This window comes from Kogia breviceps, chromosome 10 (assembly GCF_026419965.1).
Source record: "Kogia breviceps isolate mKogBre1 chromosome 10, mKogBre1 haplotype 1, whole genome shotgun sequence".
In the NCBI taxonomy this organism is placed as follows: Eukaryota; Metazoa; Chordata; class Mammalia; order Artiodactyla; family Physeteridae; genus Kogia; species Kogia breviceps.
This window is the reverse complement of record NC_081319.1, coordinates 91,009,733-91,031,034: the sequence shown is the minus strand read 5'-3', so window position 1 is coordinate 91,031,034 and position 21,302 is coordinate 91,009,733. Positions and strand designations below refer to the sequence as shown.

The 21,302-nt window shown below is 40.8% G+C and overlaps 1 protein-coding gene across 24 annotated transcripts in view; it reads left to right on the top strand.

Annotated features, from left to right (window-relative positions):
* The window catches only part of CDKAL1 (CDK5 regulatory subunit associated protein 1 like 1), a 657,591-nt gene that overhangs the window by 603,268 nt on the left and 33,021 nt on the right, over positions 1-21,302 (top strand). For 22 of the 24 annotated variants that reach the window (XM_059077869.2, XM_067006689.1, XM_059077873.2 and 19 more), the window contains 2 exons: positions 14,406-14,489; positions 17,500-17,664. In XM_059077869.2, coding sequence (XP_058933852.1) covers positions 14,406-14,489; positions 17,500-17,664 — 249 coding nt within the window. Of the gene's footprint in view, positions 1-14,405; positions 14,490-17,499; positions 17,665-19,609; positions 19,738-21,302 lie in introns of all 24 variants that reach the window. The other 2 variants (XM_067006687.1, XM_067006688.1) reach the window with 2 other exon arrangements.

Sequence of the window (21,302 nt, the reverse complement as noted above, 5' to 3'; positions counted from 1 at the left end):
AAGAGCTGGTTCTTTAATTCATTTATTCATTCAACATTTATTGAGCACCTGCAGTGAACCAAGCATGGTGTTGGCACTAGAGATATAGCTGCAAATAAAAGAAACAAAATCTCTGAGCTCATAAAATGTAGAATCTTGTGAACTTGCATCTAGGTTATTTATTTCCCTTAAAAAATTTTTAATGTATCAGCTTGCTCAAGGTAAGTAGGATATTTTGCCCTGATGCAGTGCTGTATGTACGTACTGTTCTTAAACTTCCCACTGTCCTGTGTACTGTTTCCTAACAGAGAATTGTTTATTATTATGATTCTGATACGTTAATGAAGAGGTACTCATTTGCAAATAACTTTAATATGTAATTAAGATCTGGCAGTTCTCTTAAAAATAAAAACAGTTAAAATGCATAGTCACTGGCCTGCTGTATTAAATATGCAATTGCAAGACATTAAGTAAGGCATATCCTATTTATCACTTTTAATGAATCTTTCACCCTAGTCCCACTGTAAGCCCTTGATGGTATTCCTGTTATCCCACCCATATGCTTCTAAAGGCATTAACTGTTCATGGGTCTGTGCATGCCCCAGTATAAAATCAAAATCTTTAGGGTGTTTTTGATCACATATAAGCAAGCTTAAAAAATATATATATATCATTACCATATCCTCCTTAAGATGATGGGCCCCTGACCATATCCTGATGTTTGCTTAGCAATCTGAAATTCATGTATGCAAAAGGAATTTTTCTTATCCTTTTGAAAGAAGAATGATAAATATTTATATGGCCTTAACTCTTTCAGGCAGGCACAGGATCATGTTTTAGAAGTGACAAGAAGCTGCTCAGGTTGGGGGGTTTTTTTTGTTGTTATTTTTTTTTAAGCATAATTCATCTTTCCAATAGCTACTGAAAAAATGAATTGTGGGTTTATCAATAATGGAAAATTATGCTCCTTTCTTCCCATTAAATATACTTTGTCTTACCTCTCTGAAATCCTTTTGAGTCATGGCTTTGAAAAGGGAGCACAAGAGTTATCTCTGCTTTTTGGGCAGGATTCCTCAAGAGAGACGACAGCAGGCCTGGCAAGACAGCTGACCTGGGCTCCTTAAGGCCCAGGTCCTGCAGCCTTCTGCTTTGTCAGCCTGTTTAGCAACAGTCTATATACATTAAATAATCCTGCATCCATATGGTGTTGCTTTCTAAAACCTGCGCCTATCCTGAAGCAGTAACTGGGTAGAGCCCCAAGATACTTTCCGACTTAGATTTTTCTCTTGACTCCTTCAATCAGGATATCCAGCAGTAATGTTGAACTCATGAATGTGTTTCAGCTCACAGGGCTACCTTCTATAGTAAATGAAAGATGCATGAAATTTGGGAATATACTCCTGGCGGTAACAGGAGTACTGTCGGCTGTAATGCCAACAGTAATCCAACTTTCCCAGCACATATACTGACTTCCAAAAGCTAGGTCATGAATCTGAAGACAACTCAAGATTCAAGCCAGGTAATTATTGTTTCTTCCAGACGGGTAAACCGAATCTCCCAAATGTTACTCCCATTCATCCTTCCACTCTGCCTTGCCTTTGGCAGATGTCAATCCCAGGCTACGTGTCAGCTCTGGAAGTGAAAGGAAGGAATACTGGTGATGAGACTAGTGCCAAGCTCTGCGGCAGGGGCCAGCCCCTGGCCGTGTCCATGGGACCCTACTGTTGCTGCCACCACAACCACTGCCCGCAGAAGCTCCCTTCCCATCGTGCACCCTTAGCCTTCACTGCAGGACAGACACCTTGCTGGCCCTGCCTCCTCCGTGGCTATGTGAGCCAGAAGTGGCCTTTCAGGTTACTGGTTTCAACCCCCCTTCCCCCTTTTTTAAGAGGAGGAAACTGAGGCCCCAAAGTGAAATTATTTGTTTGGAGTCAAACAGCTAGTTAGCGGCTGTTGTCAGTTTGATGTCTGTGTGTCTCGGCGTGTTCGTCCTTGGGTTAATCCTGTATGGGACCCTCTGCACTTCCTGGACTTGGGTGACTCTTTCCTTTCCCATGTTAGGGAAGTTTTCAGCTATTATCTCAGGCCCTTTCTCTCTCCCTTCTCCTTCTGGGACCCCTGTAATGTGAACGTTGGTACATTTGATGTTGTCCCAGAGGTCTCTTAAACTGTCCTCATTTCTTTCCATTCTTTTTTCTTTATTCTGTTCCACAGCAGTGATTTCCACTGTTCTGCCTTCCAGCTCACTGATCTATTCTTCTGCCTCATTTATTCTGCTGTTGATTCCTTCCTACTGTATTTTTTCATTTCAGTTATTGTATTCTTCAGCTCTGTTTAGTGGTTCTTTGTGTCTTCTAACTCTTTGTTAAAAACTTCTTGTAATTTCTCACTCTGTGCATCCATTCTTTTCCTGAGTTCTTGGATCATCTTTACGATCATTACTGTGAACTCTTTCTTGGGTGGCTTGCCTATCTCCACTTCACTAAGTTGTTCTTCTGGGGTTTTATCTTGTTCCTTCGTCTGGAGAATGAAAGGCTTCTTGACTCCCTGGTTAGTACTTTTCAAGCTCTTCTCTTCTTGGCCAGGGTTCTGTCTTAAAAGAGAAGGAAATTGTACCAATGTACCCAGATACCTTTGTAAGATGCCAGACCAGTAGACTCAGACTGTGGTGATTACCAGAGATCTAGTTACTGACTGGGAATCAAAATACCAAATGTTGTACTTTAAAAGATAAAGCAGGACAGACTTCATAATAACGCGTTGTGTTTGAATACTACTTTTTGGCAAGACTTTAAGGTGGAAATAGGCAAGAAGTTAAAAAACAAAAACAGTGTGATCTATTAAACAGGAAAAGTGGGAGAGAGGATTTTTTAAAATTCACTCTTCCTAAAGGGTGGAAGGTGGAAACCAGCTCCTGAATGTTGAGTAGTACATCAGAGAGAGAATGGCGTTTTAAGATTTAAGTGACTTCTCAAGTTTTATTTTAACTGTGTGCTGCCATGTGCAGATTGTGTATAGCATCAAAATGTCTCGCCCCACGTCTGCTGCCTATGATATGAGTGACCTGAATATTCTCAAGGTCTCTCAGTTCCTGCAAGGCAGCGACTTTGCAGCAGTGTGGACAATCCAGGCGCACTACATAGGTTCAGTAGGCTTTCCCAGCTACTCAGTGCGTTGGCTCAGTTTTTGCTCTTGAGTCTCTCTAACGATTGCAGAGGTTCCTGTCCACCCCTGTGATCAACAGCTTTTCCTAGGGCAACTCACAGACATGGCAGTATTTGGGTTTAAGTAGACTCTGTAATATTGTGTTTGGCAGGAGAGGCCATTAAAAACAAAAATCAAAGCAGCCCTCATAACTAGATTCCTTTTTGAAAGGTTACTGATCAAAAAATATAGCTCAGAACTGGAAATTGTTTGGTTTACATAAATGCATCCTTTTCTCTCTCCTCCCCACTCAATCCTTCCCCCAAAGTGGATTGATATGAAAAAGTACATAGGATTACTTGAAGCTTTCATCTTTCTTAGTGATCACCCTGGAAGAATATTTTTTTATCCCTGGTTTAAGTAGAATCTTTTATTCTTGGTTTAAATTTATACAACAACTACCCACGTGTTCACCTGCAACCTCAATTTCCTTGTGTTGAATTTCATATATTTTCTCAGTTGTCTATCATCAAGAGGAGATGGGGAGAGAGGATAGGTCTGAAGCAGACTGCTCTCATTTAAATTCCATGATGTATGTATGTGTGTGTGTGTGTGCGTTCATGCAGACGCTCACATGTGCATGCGCACATACTCAGGGCTAATTACTGGTTGCGATAAATTTGGTCGAATTTCAATTTAGCTTCATTAACTCTGAGACAGGGTAGTAATATCAAAGGGGAAAAACCGAATAAGTGAAGAGAAACAAATAGATCATTTTCTTTAAATAAAGATATTTTAGGGGGAACTGGTATTCATTTTTTAGGTCATCATTGCCATTTCTCAATATTATATACCTATAAGCCGCATAGTAGGACTTGGTGTGCTTGAAGAAGCTACATTTTCACAGCAGGAGAGCAAAGCAGAAATAAAGCATTGAGATGCAGGTGCGCAGTAATACAAATGGGCTCTTTCCCTGCGGATATCCCCATGCCTGGCCAAGAAGGCAGAAGCTCTCAAGCCCAGCTCTCAGGGTCTCCCAGAGCTAAGCGAAGAAGCACAGGGGTTGGGCGGGGGTTGGGGGGGTGCAGGAGAGAATAATTGTTATTCAGTCTTCTTTAATGAGATGTATTGCCCACTGCTGAAAGACTGTGGCGATGTCTTTTGTTATGCTAATTAGGCACCATTAGAGCTTGGCTGTCTTTGATTTCTGCTTAATCCATTCTGCTTCCTCTGCCTCCATCCCGACTGGCAAATGGTTGAAAGATGGTGGGTGTACTGCGCGTGTTATTTATTGCTCACATCTATGCTGAGTTCTCTGGTAATAGGCTTGGTAACAAAAGATTTATCTTACCTAAGGCGGTACATATTTTGGACGTTCATTTTGGCTTTTTAAAAAATGAAGTTGAGAATGGTCTGTTTCTGCCTTTTAAGTTCAAACGTCATTTGGTTTTGCAGCCACACAAAATGGGAAATGACAGATTGGGAAATTTACATGGCCTCTCTTTGGTTGCCTGGATTACCCGAAAAACAATAAACGAGTTGATCGTGCCTTAAGCTTTTGGAGAGGCTAGGATGGACCAGAAAAATGGAAACAAGATTAATTTAAAGGTCAAAGAGAGAACTTACGCAGTTCAAAATTTCTGCCTTTAACAATTTATAGCTATGTATGCATTCTTTCCTAAAATTAAAGCATTGCATTTACATGATTAGTGCAAATTTAAGGGTATTTGTGGTGAGTTTAAAAAATTTTTTTTAATGATCAATCCGGTCCTTAAAATAGTGAAAGGGGGGATTTCTGTTAAATTTCTTCAAACTACCTAATAATGTTTTAGGGCAGTGCTGTCCAGTGGAAATGAACCACAGATGTTATTTTAAATTTTCTGGTAGCTACGCTAAGAAAAGTAAAAAACAGTTGAAATTAATTTTAATATATCTTTTATTTATATATCAAAAATATCATCATTGTGTAGACCTACAAGAAATAGGCTACCGTTTGTTTCTCCGATAAAAATGGGTTTCTGACGGATCCACAGAGAATTGCAGTTTGGGGTCTACAACCACAGTGAGCCACGTGCAAGTCCGCACACAGCAAGGAGAAGAGAACTCTTTTAAAGAGGGGAAAAGGAACTCAGGATGGGTATAGTAAGCAAAGAGTTCACTGGAGGAATTGAGAGTTCAAAGCACTATTGTGACTTTTCATTGGCTGAGTTGTTTTGGTCTCTCATTAGCGGAACTCTTGCCAGGAAAGAAGAAAAAGTCTTTCTTCCTCTTGGGCTCTGCAATCCTCATAAAGCACAGGACTTCCCCTTCTGGCCTCCCGACTCTAATTTCATTGAGGTTTCTGTTGATTCATTTTTACAATTTCAACATGCGTACAGTCAATGTAAAAGTAATGAGCTAGTTTTATACTCTTATTTATGTTAAGTTTTTGAAATCTGGTAAGATTTTTACACTGGTGTGTGTTTCACAGCACATCTCAATTTGGATTTGTCATATTTCAGGGGCTCCACAGCCACTTGTGGCTGGTGGCCACTGTAATAGATGGTGCAGCTTTAGATTAATTCATTAATTTACCACATGCCTAAAAGCAACTGTCAGGATAAAATCCATTTTTAAAGTTACGGGTCTTCATTGCTGTGCACGGCTTTTTCTAGTTGCGGCGAGTGGGGGCTACTCTTCGTTGCAGTGCAAGAGCTTCTCATTGTGGTGGCTTCTCGTTGCCGAGCTCGGGCTCTAGGCGCGGGCTCAGAAGTTGTGGCTCACGGGCTCTAGAGCGCAGGCTCAGTAGTTGTGGCACACGGGCTTAGTTGCTCCGTGGCATGTGGGATCTTCCCGGACCAAGGCACGAACCTGTGTCCCCTGCATTGGCAGGTGGATTCTTAACCACTGTGCTATCAGGAAAGCCCTTGAACGAAATGATCTTTTAATTCCACTACCCACACAGCTCTGAATTCATAATTCAAAAAATTCACATTTAGAGCCTGAGTACGCTACAACCTGTCCATCTTCTCTTATAAATTAGTATTTGAAAAGAAGCCTTCTTTCCCCCCAAAGAAAATTAGGTGTCCTGTATACCACACCCACACCTTTTCTCTCCAAATGTCTGAATCTTTCTTTGAATTCTTCGAAGTCTTGTATTGTTTTGATAAAGTATTTGGTAGTGTAGGAGACTGAAGGTGCCTGGTGCTCAGTGCTTTTGGAATGAGGGCTTTGGGCAACTGTGAGGTGAGTTGGCAAGTAATTACTGCACATTCCTAGATTACATGAACACTAAATCTCTCTCTAAAACTCAGCTGCCTGTCTGAGTTTGTAATTTGGATTATTTATTGTGTCATCAGTGAAAATTCTAAAGACACTTTCCAAGAAGGTAGTCTGTTCAGTAGTTCTAAGATAAAAGGATGGTCACCTCTGTGCCTATGTGAAAAGCTTGTCAAAGAAAATTGGCCCAGACTTGCTGAGTAATGATTGATAGGACCAATGGGAAAAGATCAGGAAGGTAGAAGCAAATGGAGATAATTGTTCAATCTTGGAAGTGAAATTTTAATTAAAAAAAGGCTTCCACATACATATCCCATGTTGGCCCCATTTGGTCACCCCATTAACAAAATCTCATGAATAGATATGACTGGCAACATCTGGTTTTAGGGCTTTTGGTAGTTTTAAATGTTGAGCAGTTTCCTATACTGCCTGGGCATTGTAGAGCTTGCCTAGTGTGGGAAAAAATAGAGGTAACATACTTGCGCCAAGTCTGTGATAAGGAAAGGCAACTTGTTTGAGTTTCTTGAGAGAATGTTCTAGAATACCAAAAATGTACAGGCAGGTAATTAAAACTTGGCTGGTTTTCAAATTGGAAGTTCAGTCAGCACTCAGGTACAGATCTCTAATGCTGCAAAGGGATCAGGTCAGCATTTGTCATGTAAGTATTTGCTGTCTAGAATGACTTTTACCAGATCAGTAAAGCACTGTTACTGTACTGTTATTGTTGGCTGTCAACCAGCAGAAGAAAATGGCTTTGTTATTAAGAATGGCATTTGCCTCCAACTGGGAAGAGACTCCCTTGGGTTGCCTTTCTCTTACTGGGGTGGGCACATGGCTAGAAGAAAACCAGCCAACAGTTGAAGACAAAAGCACAAGGGCCATTGTTAGAAGAAATTTCATAGTCTGATTTGATTCAACAGAACCACCTTGGGTGGTCTTTGTAACTTTCATCATTGCTTTGGGAGGAAGGACTTTCAAAAATCCCAATTGTTTTTCAGTTTTTCTTTGGTGTTTAGGTTATTTCTGAAATGTGATGAAGGAATAATAAAGCCACTAAGATACTATGGAAATTACTAGATAAACATAAACACTTTAGAGGTATGGATATTCTACCTCAAAATGAACATTCTTTCCCTTTTGAACACGTTTAATAATAATTATAGCTAAAGAATATGTTGCTTCACACAGAGGATAGTGTTTTTTTAAAAATCTAATAGAATGTATTTCCTGTCATTGTTTAAGAGTCGGATACAAGTCCAGCCCCTTTCACAATGAACTGTCCCACATCTTCTCTCAGGAATCCTTAAGTAGACCAGTAAACTGATGGCAAGCATTTTGAATACGATGGACTTAGAGGCTCATTACTTGTTTTCTATGCTATCATCATTTTTGACACACATTCCTGTGTCATGGCCCTATTTCATTATAGAATAGCATTGTGGAGTAAGGATGATATTAAATTTTAATGTTATTGCTATTATTACTGTTGACTATTTTTAGCGTAAGTATGCCTGCTTCTTTAATTCCAGCTTCTGCAGGGCCAGAAAACAGAAGTGTGCATAAACAGTCAGGAAAATTACTGTATACCGTGGAGACCCAGCCTCACATGTTCTGCCTGTTGTGAATGATGAATCAAAATGGAAAGGTTATCATTTTCATTAGCTAGGAAAGAACAAGACCATACTTTTCTCCAAGTGTAATTACAGTGGTTCACTGGCAACATTACACTGCAGTAATTAGTCTAAAGGTGTATGTGAGGGCAGGCTTTTGCACAGACACTAGAAATATTATTTCAGAGTTTAAGGTCACAGCCTTGTGTTTAACATGTTCCAGGCAGCTTAGGGGAAAAAAAAAAAACAAAAAAAACTAATTTGACTGGAGGTAAAGAAAGACATTTGACATTTCCCAGAGTCATGCATTCAGAAACCAGTCAGGTAGAAAAATTGTATTTTATTATCTACAATTTAAAAAAAAAAGCTTAGCTGCAGAAGTAGCATGTCAGAATATTGTATAGGATAAACATAGATAAAATGTAAGTTTATTAGGAATGTGCTGTAAATAATTATGAGAGCTTTTGATATGTGTTTTAATCTGCATTTTTCCACCTAAGGCAATTGGACAGAAAAATTAATTGCTAGAAACTTTTCAGGGGAAGCAAAATAATTCCTCTACCTTCTTATAACTGTTTTCAAGAATAAATATTTCTCTTACACCGGTCTTCTAATATATATCTGTCCTTTGTGAATGTTTTTTGGGTACTCTGAGTGGTTATATTGAATTAATTAAAATCTCTCTAACCTAACCCTTAAGAGTAAAGTGAATTGCAGTTATTTTCTAAAGCCACACCTCAGGCTTTCTGTTTAAGTAAAACAAAAGTGAGAAGAAGGGGAAAAAAAACAAAAACTAGTTAAAAGTAAGATTTACATAAAGTTTATGCTTTAAAGCCATATGTGGGTTTAAAGGAAACTCTTTGCTTCTTCTAGTTCAAGGAATACTTACTTATACAAGTAACATTTCTTACTGGGTTAAAGGTAAAAGCCCAAGTACTCTTAATGTCTTTGTTAAATTTCAGTATTATCTGCCTGTCTTGAAGCAATTCTTTTTAGTTTCTCTCTTTAAATCCTTAAATAGCCATACAGAATATTGTTTGTTTTAGGACAAATGGAAAAATAGAATGTGCTTGAATGAACATTCATTCAGCAACCAAACTGTGTTGGAAACCACTGCTTTTTTAATGCAAGTGTGTGTTTTCTGTGTGTCATCTGGCCATATGGTTAGAACTGATGTTTCTCACCACTTCATGCACTTGGGAAATTTGAAGCATAGATGTGACACAAATAACACAGCCAGCTGATTATGTAATGTACTGTAAAATCTACCCCCAAATTGAATTTTAAAAAAACATTGCTTTTTGTTTGTCACAGATGTTTCTCTGCTCAAGGAAAAGCCATGCACTGCAGAATCAGAACCATGATGTTGTATGTTTTCTGCAGCTAGCAATTAAATAGGAGACATCAAGTAGCAGGAATGCTTCCAAGACTTCTTTCTGCCACTGAGCAAATCACCGCATCTTGCTGGACCTCAGTTTCCTCTCTGTGAAATCAGAGATTGCTAAGCCCCCTTCGTGTTCTTACCTTCTTTGTCTATTTAGGGGAATAGGGTCTTTCTTTTCTCCCTTTGTGGTTTTTTAAAAAAAAAAAAAAGCATAAGAGCTTTTCTCATATCTTTTCAACAAAGCCTAGAAAGTTCTACCACACTCCTCTCATAGTGGGGGCCGTAGTTCCCATCACCTCTGTGAGATCAGCGGTAATGCAGGAACCTGTCGACTTTTTCTGTACCTTCTCTTCCTTCAGTGACCCAATCTGTGAAATGGAGGGAAAGTTTTTACAAGACTATTTCTATAGTTCATTTTTCATAAAATGTATTTATGAAGTCAGGTTAAAATGTACTAAGTGAAGTTCTGCACGTCCTTGGAAAAGCCACTGTCTTCACTGACATCTGATGAATAAATTACAGAGTACATCTAGGTTGTCACAGTAGGTGCCAGGACTGACAGCCACTTTGAAAAGTCCTGACAAATATCCTGAAAGTCAAACTTTGTAAATGGAAACTGAGTTTCCTATAAAAGTGCAGGGAGTTGTATTCCCAGCCCTAGTTTTTTTTTGTTTTTTTTAAAATAAATTTATTTATTTATTTATTTTTGGCTGCTTTGGGTCTTCGTTGCTGATCACGGCTTTCTCTAGTTGTGGTGAGCAGGGGCTACTTTCGTTGTGGTGTGCGAGCTTCTCGTTGCGGTGGCTTCTCTTGCTGTGGAGCACAGGCTCTAGGCACACGGGCTCAGTAGTTGAGGCGCACAGGCTTAGTTACTCCACGGCATGTGGGATCTTCCTGGATCAGGGATTGAACCCGTGTCCCCTGCATTGGCAGGTGGATCCTTAACCACTGCGCCACCAGGGGAGTCCCCCAGCCCTAGTTCTGAAACTCTAAAATGCTCTAGAAATCAAAGAAGCATTGTATTTAATCAGCTATAAATTATATACCTGTAAAGAAAATCAGAAGGAAAAGAGGTTATTTTAAAAAGGGCTTTGTTGGGAAGATTTTGACAGGATTCTTCGGGTTCAAGTCACTGAATAGCTTTATGAATAACTTTGTAAATATTTCTTTGGTGGGTATTAAGATCACGTTGTTACTTTAAGTGCGGGAAGAAAGTACCTGTAATTTGAAGAGGGCTCTAAGCATACATTTACTGTGAAAGAAGAGACAGCCTGTATTTAGAGTACATATTTCCTTCATCTGAAACCTTGTGAGCAGACCAAATCTACCATGAGTGATGACTGAGAATTGCGGAACTGAAAGGTCCTCTAAAAATCAGAATCTACTTCCTCTTCAGCCCTGTTCACCTCTCCCCAGCTCCGCATCACTTCTTCCAAACTCTCATTTTTTTTTCTATGAGGAAAGCAAAGTCCCAAAATGCAGCCAAATCTCTTTTACCTTAAAAATAATCTACCGAGACCCATGTCCTCTCACCCTACTGTCCAGTTTGAATATGTGGCATTTGATGGTGTTGAATAAACCTTCTTCCTCTTCCTCTCCCCTGGGCTCTGCTAGAACTGTACATTCCTGCTTCTGACCATTCCTTCTCCCTCCAAATTACCTCCCCCCTCCTTCCTGTCCTTGAAAGTTCCAGTTGTCTTAAAATCACCCTCCAGACTGACCGACCATTCTTTGGGCTTACGATTCCACTTGCATCTTAATCATCCCTGCTGAACCGCCATATTGTGTTCCCAGTCACAAAGCTTATGGAAACCATTATTTTCAACCTCCTCTGCATTCTCAAAATATATATGTTTGTGTGTGTGTATGTATACAAATATATATATTCTTTAAACTCAGGAGTTTGTTCATTTTTTTAAAATTACTCAAGCAATCTTGTTGTTAACTTCCTCTTCAAAGGGCTTGTCTTAAGCCAGTGATGTAACCTTGCATTCCTGCCGGAGGTTCCAGCTGTTCGGGAAGGTTCTGACAGGGATGGTGAGTAGCCCAGGAAGCCGCCTTCTCTGCAGAATATCAGCATGTCGGCAGAGATTAGATGTTGCAGAATCTCAGAGAAGACACAGTGTACACCTGTCATTCTCTAAGACAAACTGGTCCCTCTGTGGCAGTGGTCCCCAGCCCTTTTGGCACCAGGGTCCAGTTTTGTGGAAGACAGTTTTTCACGGATTGGGGGGCGGTAATGTGAGCGATGGGGGGCGTCAGATGAAGATTCACTCACTCGCCTGCCGCTCACCTCCTGCTCTGCGGCCCTGTCCGTGGCCCAGGGGTTGGGGGACCCCTGCTTTAGGGGATTAGCTCTGCCTTTAGCATAATAGAAAGCTGGCTGGTTTTAGTCTTAGTGGCCTAAGGGTAACTGTTGCCCTTTTTCTCCTGAGGCCCTGCTTTTTCCTCTTGAGAACAGGACCTCCTTGCTGGATAGGAGAGGCATTCTTAGGTAAATCAGGATGATTATCCTAAATCTTGTTACATGGTCTTTAACCATACCGGGTTATCGTGTGGGGCTGGGGAGAAAACACTTGTAGAGTAAGGAGGTGGCTCATTTAAAAAGCATTTGAGGGCTTCCCTGGTGGCGCAGTGGTTGAGAGTCCGCCTGCCGATGCGGGGGACACGGGTTCGTGCCCCGGTCCGGGAAGATCCCACGTGCCGCGGAGCGGCTGGGCCCGTGAGCCATGGCCGCTGGGCCTGCGCGTCCGGAGCCTGTGCTCCGCAACGGGAGAGGCCACAACAGTGAGAGGCCCGCGTAACGCAAAAAAAAAAAAAACCAAAACATTTGAGGCTAATAATAGGTCTGGCCCATAAGTTTCCTTATTGTCACCGAGGCAAAGTTGCCTCTTCCAGAGTTCCAGCTGAAACCCGCCCCCCCTTCCTTAACTTCCTCGTTGCTTTTAAGGTTATTTGAAACAGTTGATTCTCTTAAAGGTCATGTTTGATAACTCACTTCATTGCAGCTTCATTCTTAAAAACAAGTACTGCGTAGAACGTTTATTATTTGTTTTTGTTGGGTTTTTTAGGGGTTGGGGATAGACTGCATCAGTTTCTCATCAACGTCCTATCTTGCTTATGCTCATTTTTGCTCCGCAGCTTCTGGGGAACTTTAAGAGCCTCACCAATGAAACAAAATCCATAGTTGAGGGGACCAAAAGGGTGATTGGAGAGGTGTTTGCCACTATAAATTACTGACCATAGCAATTTTACTGAATCCCTTTGGCAAATAATAGTGAAATACTCACATACAAATAGTTCTCTGATGGTTGATCGAAAGCCCTGCCCTCTACTGTATAAACATAGCAAGTCTTTCTAACTCAATATGTATATATTACTGTCATCGTTATTCTCTCCAGATAAAATGGAAAAGCCCAAAAATGATTACTACAACTGTCCACATTAATTCCAACAAGAGGGAAAAAGCGGCATACGTTTTCAGTGGCTCTGCTCTCTCGTATTGTTAATTTCCTGAAAACTTAATGTTAGATGAAGTGTAATTGCAGATTTCCTTAAGAACCATTGACAGATACTTATCTTAAGTTATAAGCAACTCACACTGTGAAATGTGTGCAAACATTCTAAGTTTCCTTCCAGAAGAATATACTTCAGTGAAACCCAATATTCATCAGTCTTTTTTAATAAACAGGGCCATTAAAGCTCAAAGTAGAAGCTGGGAGTAGTTCTTTTGCTTCTCCTTGATCTTTAAAAGAGACAATAGTGTGGGAACTTTCCACTGGTTTTCAAGGAGTGAACTAAGTTAAGTGTTTGATAAGTATCCTAGAGACCTTACAACCTTCGGCTAAGGGGGCTACATTTGAATGAGAGAATGAAAAAGAGCGAATTATGGTGTATTTAGGTATTGGCATTGTATAATGGACAGACAAGTTTGGTGTTTTTGTTTTTTTCTTTTTGTTAGGTGGTCTACTTAGTGCAGCTGTGTTTATGTTTCCTAAGTGGTAACTGCCTGAACATGGTGACAAGTCCCTACATATGAGAATAGGGATTTCGTTTAAATAATCTTGCCAATGTGCTTTAACATAGAGGGTTGTATTTATCAAGTAGCAATGGCAAAAATGATTCCAGGCACAATCATCCAATACAGGTGGTTTGCTAAATCAGACATTTTGACAACGTTGTAAAAAAAAAAAAAAATAGTAATGATACTTTAAATGTTGCATTTCACAGTAGAATAAAGTTGGAAATAGTAGACTATTTTAAAATGGTCACATTGCTTTAGCCAACGTTTTGGCTGATTTAACTTCTTGGTTATTAAAAATGCATGCTTAGATCGTAAATACAGATCCTGTAGAGAATTAACAGTCCCCTATTTTTGCTGTCTTTCTCTTAAAAAAATAAAATGAATATGGGGTCATGCCTGCAACAAAAAAGAGACAGTTGCCCATGACAGAGAAAACGTATATAACAAGTAAATAACTGAAATAATCAGTAATTTCAGAATTGCATGTAACGTGTGCAATGTTTAGGTACAGGGACTTAATGACTAGTTTTGAAGGCATTTTTTTTAGTGTTATATCCCTCATAATTCAAATTAATGTTTATTACCACTTTCATATTGCCAAAATATTTTCATGAATTTGGATTAGAAGCAGCTTGTTCTGGCTTGTTTTGCAACTTTGTTTCAAGAAAAACAAAGTGATATTTAGAAGATTTTTCTATGTCTTAGAAGCCTTAATTATCTAACTTATGTTGAAGAAGGAAATAAGATCAAGTTTTGTTTCATAGTTCTGTAAGAAAATAAGATTTCGTTCTACACTAATTTTATATTACTACATAGATAATAATGTCTTTCTGAAAATTTGAATCAGTGATTCTTGTATTGGCTGTTAAGTAGCTAGCAATCTGGAGTCTACTTTAAATTCAAGAAGACACGACTTACTGGTCCATAACTATTTGGGTTGGCATTTATTTTGGATTCTCAGGTGTCTGCCCTGATCCCTCCTGTTTTTCTCCCCTTCTCTCCACAGATTGGTGAGAGACAAAAAGTGTTAGTCACAGAAGAATCTTTTGATTCCAAGTTTTATGTTGCACACAATCGATTCTATGAGCAGGTAAGAGATAACTCCCACGTTCTTAGGGCTTCTCCAAAATGAGAAAGACTTCTACAAGTAAATCAATTTAAGCGAAAGAGACTTAAAGCGGTGGGGGAGGTGTAGAATCTTGTCGCATCTTGTCGCAGGAAGGCTATTTTATAGCATCAAGCCAACCAGGCTAACATGGGGCTTATCTTTGTGGCTTAATCTCCAAAAACATTCTATACAAAGGAATAAGTGTGTTTTAGTCCTCATTCATCTTTGACAGGACCAGCCTCTGGCTTTGCGGAGTTTGGAACAGACAATTCTCGCTGCCAGAATCCCCACAGCCTGGCAACGTGGAGGGGAAAGTTCTGTCCAGAAGACAGGAAGGATGTCTGTACCGGCGACATCAGCCTGGAAGGGCAGGGATTTCCTGTTCTGTCACAGCACTCACACAGGCTTTGGATTGGTTGGTCTGTTGGTTGGCTTTTTTTTGTTTTGTTTAGTTTCAGGTGGGTTTTTTTGTTTGTTTTTTTGGTTTTTCTTAACTTCCACATTGATAAAAAAAAACGCTGGGGGCAAAGGGAAAAGAGTCTGTTCGTTGGACTCAACTCACGTTGTGTGAACAACTCTGGAGACCAGCATAAGGACCACACCAACTTCACTATGAGAGTTTTCTTCGAGGCCCACCTGAAGGGCTCCCCACTCCCTGCCCGTTAAAGTAGCTAAAGTAGCGTGCTCTGCCCCCCCAGCAGCCGGACTCCTTCTGTTTCAGCATTTGGGATTCCACTACCCCAGGTGGTAAAGCAATTCAAAAGCGATTGAAGAAAACAGTGCCTCCCTCAGGGGCCACGGACCCTGGGAAGGGCCAAGGAGGAGGTGTAATGTGCCCCTCCAGGTTAGAGACTCTCATAAGGGCATAGAGGGATTTCATGGGTCATCCATCCCTGGATCGTATTCGCTTTTCTTAATATCAAGTGAGTTTTTCTACTTTTCTTTTTTTTTTTTCTACTCTCATCAAATGACAAGTGACATTTTTTTCTGTGGGTCACGGCTTGGGAAGGCTCTTCAGGCCGGCCTGGGCAAGTCACGTAAGGGATGGACAAGGGAAGCTGACTGCGCATGTTAGAAAGCAGGGAAGCAGGAGCCCGAGGGGCCTCCCGCGTGGATGTTCGTGTGGAATCATCTCAGACTGGGCGCTGGGTCCTCAGGGAAAGTGGGGGAGCTTTTCATGGCCCAGACTGAATGTGCCCTGTTCGGTCCCCAGTAGAGACTACAGTTGAGGATGGATTCCGAGCACTCCGTGTCTGAGCGGAGTCTGTCTCTTCCCCGTTTTCCACCTCCGTAATTGACTCCAGAGAGCCGTTTTCCTATTCAGGCCAAACTTCTGCTCAGCCCTCGGGAGGAGCTTGATTGTATTTTGGTTGCCTCTTTCCTCTCCGTTCTCTTGCCATCTGGGTTTTCGCCTCAGCAGGGAACTTTCTTCCCCTTCATTTTAAAGGCGATGGCATGCCTCATTAGCTGTTTCCTCCAATTTAAAGCAGTCGAGCTTTTTCCAATTATTAAAACCGGAGGGAAAAAAAAAAACACTGAGCCCTTCATTCAGATCAAGGCAGTAGATCAAGGAGAGTTATTTTCCCCGAGAATAGTACCAGATCTCCCAGGGACAGTTTGCTATAGAGATTTTCTTGTTTTATAAAAACTGATTTGAAAGGGCTTTCATATCCTGATACTAAAGCTTTTTTAGTCCGTTTGCTTGCTATGAGTAATCCACCACCCAGGTGACCTTTCTTCCTATACTTTGATGAAGCTGTGTACTCAGTGGTCATAAAAAAATCAAACTCAGAAAGACCAAGATCCATTTTTGCCTCTCGGAGAAATTGGCTGTGGAACTTCTGGCTCTCATCTGATTTTTTTTTTTTGGTCTCTACAACCAAGCATATCAAAGATTTCATAGGAATTATTTTTCTAAAAAAAGATGACTTCCAGAAGATTGTATCTAGATATCAAAGTATTGCTGGATTAGAATTAGTCTATTTATTTTGGATTATGACTTGAAAAGACTGGCAAGTAGCTCCAGTACTGAAATAGAAGTGTGAGGGAGATATAATGCATACAAACTACCTGTAAGTCCAAGAGGAGGGGAAACATTTGCTCGAGGTAAACAAGTACCTCCGTCAGTAATCTCTAGTGGAAAGGGACCATCTGACAGTTTCCTGTGAGCCAGCCAAAGTACCCTTCAGAGGAGCTGGTTCTACGTGGAGGTAGAACTAACAAATAACATGCTTTTCATAACAGAGCAAAAGAAACGAATGGCAGCCGTCAGTTAAAGGAGTCATTTAGCTCCAAACACGAAGGTTTGGAATATGAAAAGGTGGCTTTGAAATGTTCTTCCTCTTCCCCCCAAACACACACACACACACACACGTGCACTTGCACACACACATGTGCGCCCAAACATGCGGGCCTTTATGTGAAGTGGCTGCTCAAATCCTGACTCTGACAGCGAACTTGGAAGGTATTAAAAGTATAAGGCTTTCATCAGCGTTGTCCCGGTTTTCTTCGTTGCCTGGGACAGCCAAGAGTACGATATCCAAGGCCTGTCCAAGAGTGACTGGCTGATGTCCCGGGCGCTTCCAGGCCTGCCTTCCACGTGCCCTGATACCACAGGCATCCCACACGGAGAGAGCGCTGTCTATAGCCCCTTACCCCTCCCAGAAATGCCTTCCCTTCCTGCTAGACCCCCAGGTCCTTGAGCATCTGGAAGATAGAGCCCACTTAGGATGGGATCCCCAAAGAGAAAAAGGACATTAAGGGACAAGTGAGGAACTCTGAAGAAAGTATGGGCTTCAGTTAATAGTAATACACCAATATTGGCTCATTAATTGTGACACATGTATCATACCAACATAAGACGTTACTGAGAGGGACACTGCGTCTGGGGTATAACAACTCTCTGTGCTATCTTCATAATTCTGTAAGGCTAAAACTGTTCTAAGATCAAATTTTATTTTTAAAAATTAAGCCTTCTCTAATTTTTCTTAAGGTTTTAGTGCCAAAGAACCCCACATTCATGGGGAAAATGGTCGAAGTGAACGTTTATGAATCAGGAAAACATTTTATGAAAGGGCAGCCAGTTTCAGATGCCAAAGTATATGCGCCATCCATCAGCAAACCATTAGCAAAAGGAGAAATCTCGGGTTTAACAGAGGTGAGTAGAAGATGCTTTTCCTCTCTACCCTGCTAGCAAAACAGCAGCTCTGGAAGCACACTGATTTCCCACCAGGTTTCTGTTATCATTTATAGTTTCCTTTTTATGTATGCATGAGGCTTTAATCCTTTCTGACAGATTGAAATCTGAATTAGAAAGATGCATTTATGCTGATGCCTATAGCTTTGCTTCTCTGCCTGTGAAGGGAATAAGCTGTTTCTGCTTTCTAGGCTAGAAACAGAGGGCAAAAGCCATTATTTTCAGGTGAAAGATTTAACACGGAAGATGGTCTGATCCAGTATGTTTCTGTGTCAGTAGATCCTCAGTGGAAGGGGGTAAGGAAAGGATAATTTTTGTGCTTTGCAAAGCTGTTTGTAATATAGTAAAAACCTACATACAGTTAAACAGGCATTAAACCATGTCAGTATATGTGGTTACGGTGCCTTTCTCTAGGGTGTTAGCTGAATATCTGCTTGAGTAATGTGGAGTGAAAATTAAACATTTTTTTCTTTCTATAAAAAAGTAACCTGACCCCTATTTTATACCTTGGTAAATATGGCTGTTTGCCAAGCTCCTCTCTCTTACATTTCATTGAGCTACAGCTGTAAAAGCTGATGGAGTGTGAAATGAAAATGTGTATCACATTTCTAAGCATCATTTGATGTCCTTTCTTCAACACAATTGTGAAGTGCTCCCCAAAAAAGTATATAGCGATGACTTAACATTCAGAACAATGGTGAGTGATATTTATCTGGCTGTATAATTCCAAAATTGTTTTAATATATGTATTACCTTTTCCCTCAAAAGAAATGTCTAGGGCATATTAATTAAGCTTTGGGAATAATGACAAAGAAGTTCATATTATCTGTATTCTCACTTATTGTGGTGGTGGACTCTGGAACCCAAACGTGAGTGACACCTCTCAGCTTCACGAGGACATGTGAAGAATCCGTGTGTATAGCCATCTGACTGATTATGGAATGACATAGGCCAGCCTTTGTCAAAACCCTGCCAAGTGTGTCATCCTGCTCAACCAGGAGTGAACTCTCACACTTGATAAGCATAACCGTTAATGTTTGCTGTTGTTTAGAAAAAAAATCGTACATCATACGTGGGGCTTTGGATGGATGGCCAGGAAGGAACAGTGTAATCCAGCGTTTAAATTATATTGCTAGAGATTTGGCTTTTGACATGTTAACTACTACTTCAGAAATTTTTAAAGGAAGTGGCTTTTAAAAAATTTTTTCTGTTTTTCCTCACGGTGTGTTTTACAAGGTTATTTTAAATCACCACAGTGAAAAGGATTTTTATGACAAATGGCAGTGGTGGGCAAATTATTATTTCAAGACCCTGCCTGCTTTAATTCCTTCATGTAAGCCTATTGAAACGGGTGGTATTTTTTTTAACATCTTTATTGGAGTATAATTGCTTTACATTGCTGTGTTCGTTGCTGCTGTATAACAAAGTGAATCAGCTATATGTATACATATATCCCCAAATCCCCTCCCTCTTGTGTCTCTCTCCCACCCTCCTTATCCCACCCCGCTAGGTGGACACAAAGCACTGAGCTGATCTCCCTGTGCTATGCGGCTGCTTCCCACTAGCTATCCAGTTTACATTTGGTAGTGTATATGTGTCCACGCCACTCTGTCACCTCGTCCGAGCTTACCCTTCCCCCTCCCCGTGTCCTCAAGTCCATTCTCTATGTCTGCATTTTTATTCCTGTCCTGCCCCTAGGTTCTTCAGAACCATTTTTTTTTTTTTTTTAGATTCCATATATATGTGTGAGCATACGGTATTTGTTTTTCTCTTTCTGATTCTGTGTGACAGACTCTAGGTCCATCCAGAAAAGGGTGGTATTTTAAAACATCACATTAATAATACACAAATAAGGAAAAGCAGTACCGTTTCACTGGTTCCTTAACTGTACTGTTGCTTTCTAAAGGGGCAGCCCCATTTCAATTCCATGGGGCAGCTTTTTCTGTTCTCCTCTGCCTCCCTCCAGCCTGGGAAATGGTGTCATCAGTTGTCCCAACAGCCCTCCTGCAAGCCGGGATGACCCAAAAGCCCCAGGTGAGACGAGGGTAAAGGTCATGTGACTGCTGGCCCTTCTGTGCCTCTAGGAATTATAGTTCGATTGCATGCATGAGGCCAAAGGGTCAGGAATATTGATTTGGGCGTTTACATTAAGGGAAACGTCAGGCAAGTCTTTTATCACCATTTGAGACTTCATGTAAATTAATGAACATAGCTTTACGCTTCATTATTTGTCCGCTTTTAAAGATATGCCGGGCTTCCCTGGTGGCGCAGTGGTTGAGAGTCCCCCTGCCGATGCAGGGGACACGGGTTCGAGCCCCGGTCCGGGAAGATACCACATGCCGCGGAGCGGCTGGTCCTGTGAGCCGTGGCCGCTGAGCCTGCGCGTCCGGAGCCTGTGCTCCGCAACGGGAGAGGCCACGACAGTGAGAGGCCTGCATACAGCAAAAAAAAAAGATATGCCAAACTCGGGGTCAAAAATCCTTCCTTAATGAATTTGTCCTGGTGTTACAAATGTTTTTGCTAATGATATGAACCAAAATGAATTAAGCAGGAGGAGAACAGCATCCATTTTTATAGGATTTAGAAGTAGGTGATAGAGTTTATAATCCTGTCTCAGACATTCTGAGTCTTTGAGTACCGATAAAGGTGCTGGAACTCTTTAGTGAAAAAAATGAGCCTCACTCTGTGGCTGAAGTGTGACCCTGGACGCAGTTACGCCTGAGTTTGCATCTGGACTTGCCAGTTTACCCCCGGCCTGTGACTCCTCCGAGCTTTAGTTTAGCCTGTTAAATGTGACAGTAATGTCTGTTTCATAGGGTTGTTGACAGGAATGTATTCAATAGTGTATGTAAACCACCTAAAACTATTTTGGGGACGTAGTAAATAGTTATTACTAAGTGGTTATTTTCCCTTTCCCCCAAATCTAGCTTCTCTAGAAAGAGCAGACTCTGCAGATGACCGTGGTACTATCAGCTTTGGTCTTGTGGTCGCACAGTGCACATTGTATTGGAGTGGGGGTGATCTATTAGGGTAATTTGTTCAGTGCCAGAGACGCCAATCCCATTAGAAGTTCTATCTTCTTAAATTTTCTAGGCTTTTTCTGAGTTTTTCTAGAGTAACAACCTCCTCATACACACTTTGTAAAGTAACCTAGAAAGGCCAAAGCATCTCAAGCAAAATATTGTGTAAAAAAACTATTTTCCATAGTAAATGTATTTCCTTAATTGAGAATTTTAGGATTATTCTTTAAGTATTTATCCGTATGCTACTTTGGACTTTGTCTCACTTTAGGCACTGTTGACCTCTTCTGATAAAACTGGTGAGAGGTACAACAGACTAGGGGGAGAAGCACAGGCTGGGCAGGAGTTATGAGATCTGGATTACAGGATTCTGGCATTTGCAGTAACAAAACTCTTTGACCTTTTGTATATCACTTAGGTTTCCTGGACCTCGGTTGTGTCTAAGACTCTGTGACTGAAATAATTCATTTGACAAAAATGGATTGAATGCATACCCTGTGGCAGGACTCTGAATTCTAATTCTGTTCTATAAATATCAATAGAAATCAGGCCTTGTTATTTTCAAATAATAATAGTTAC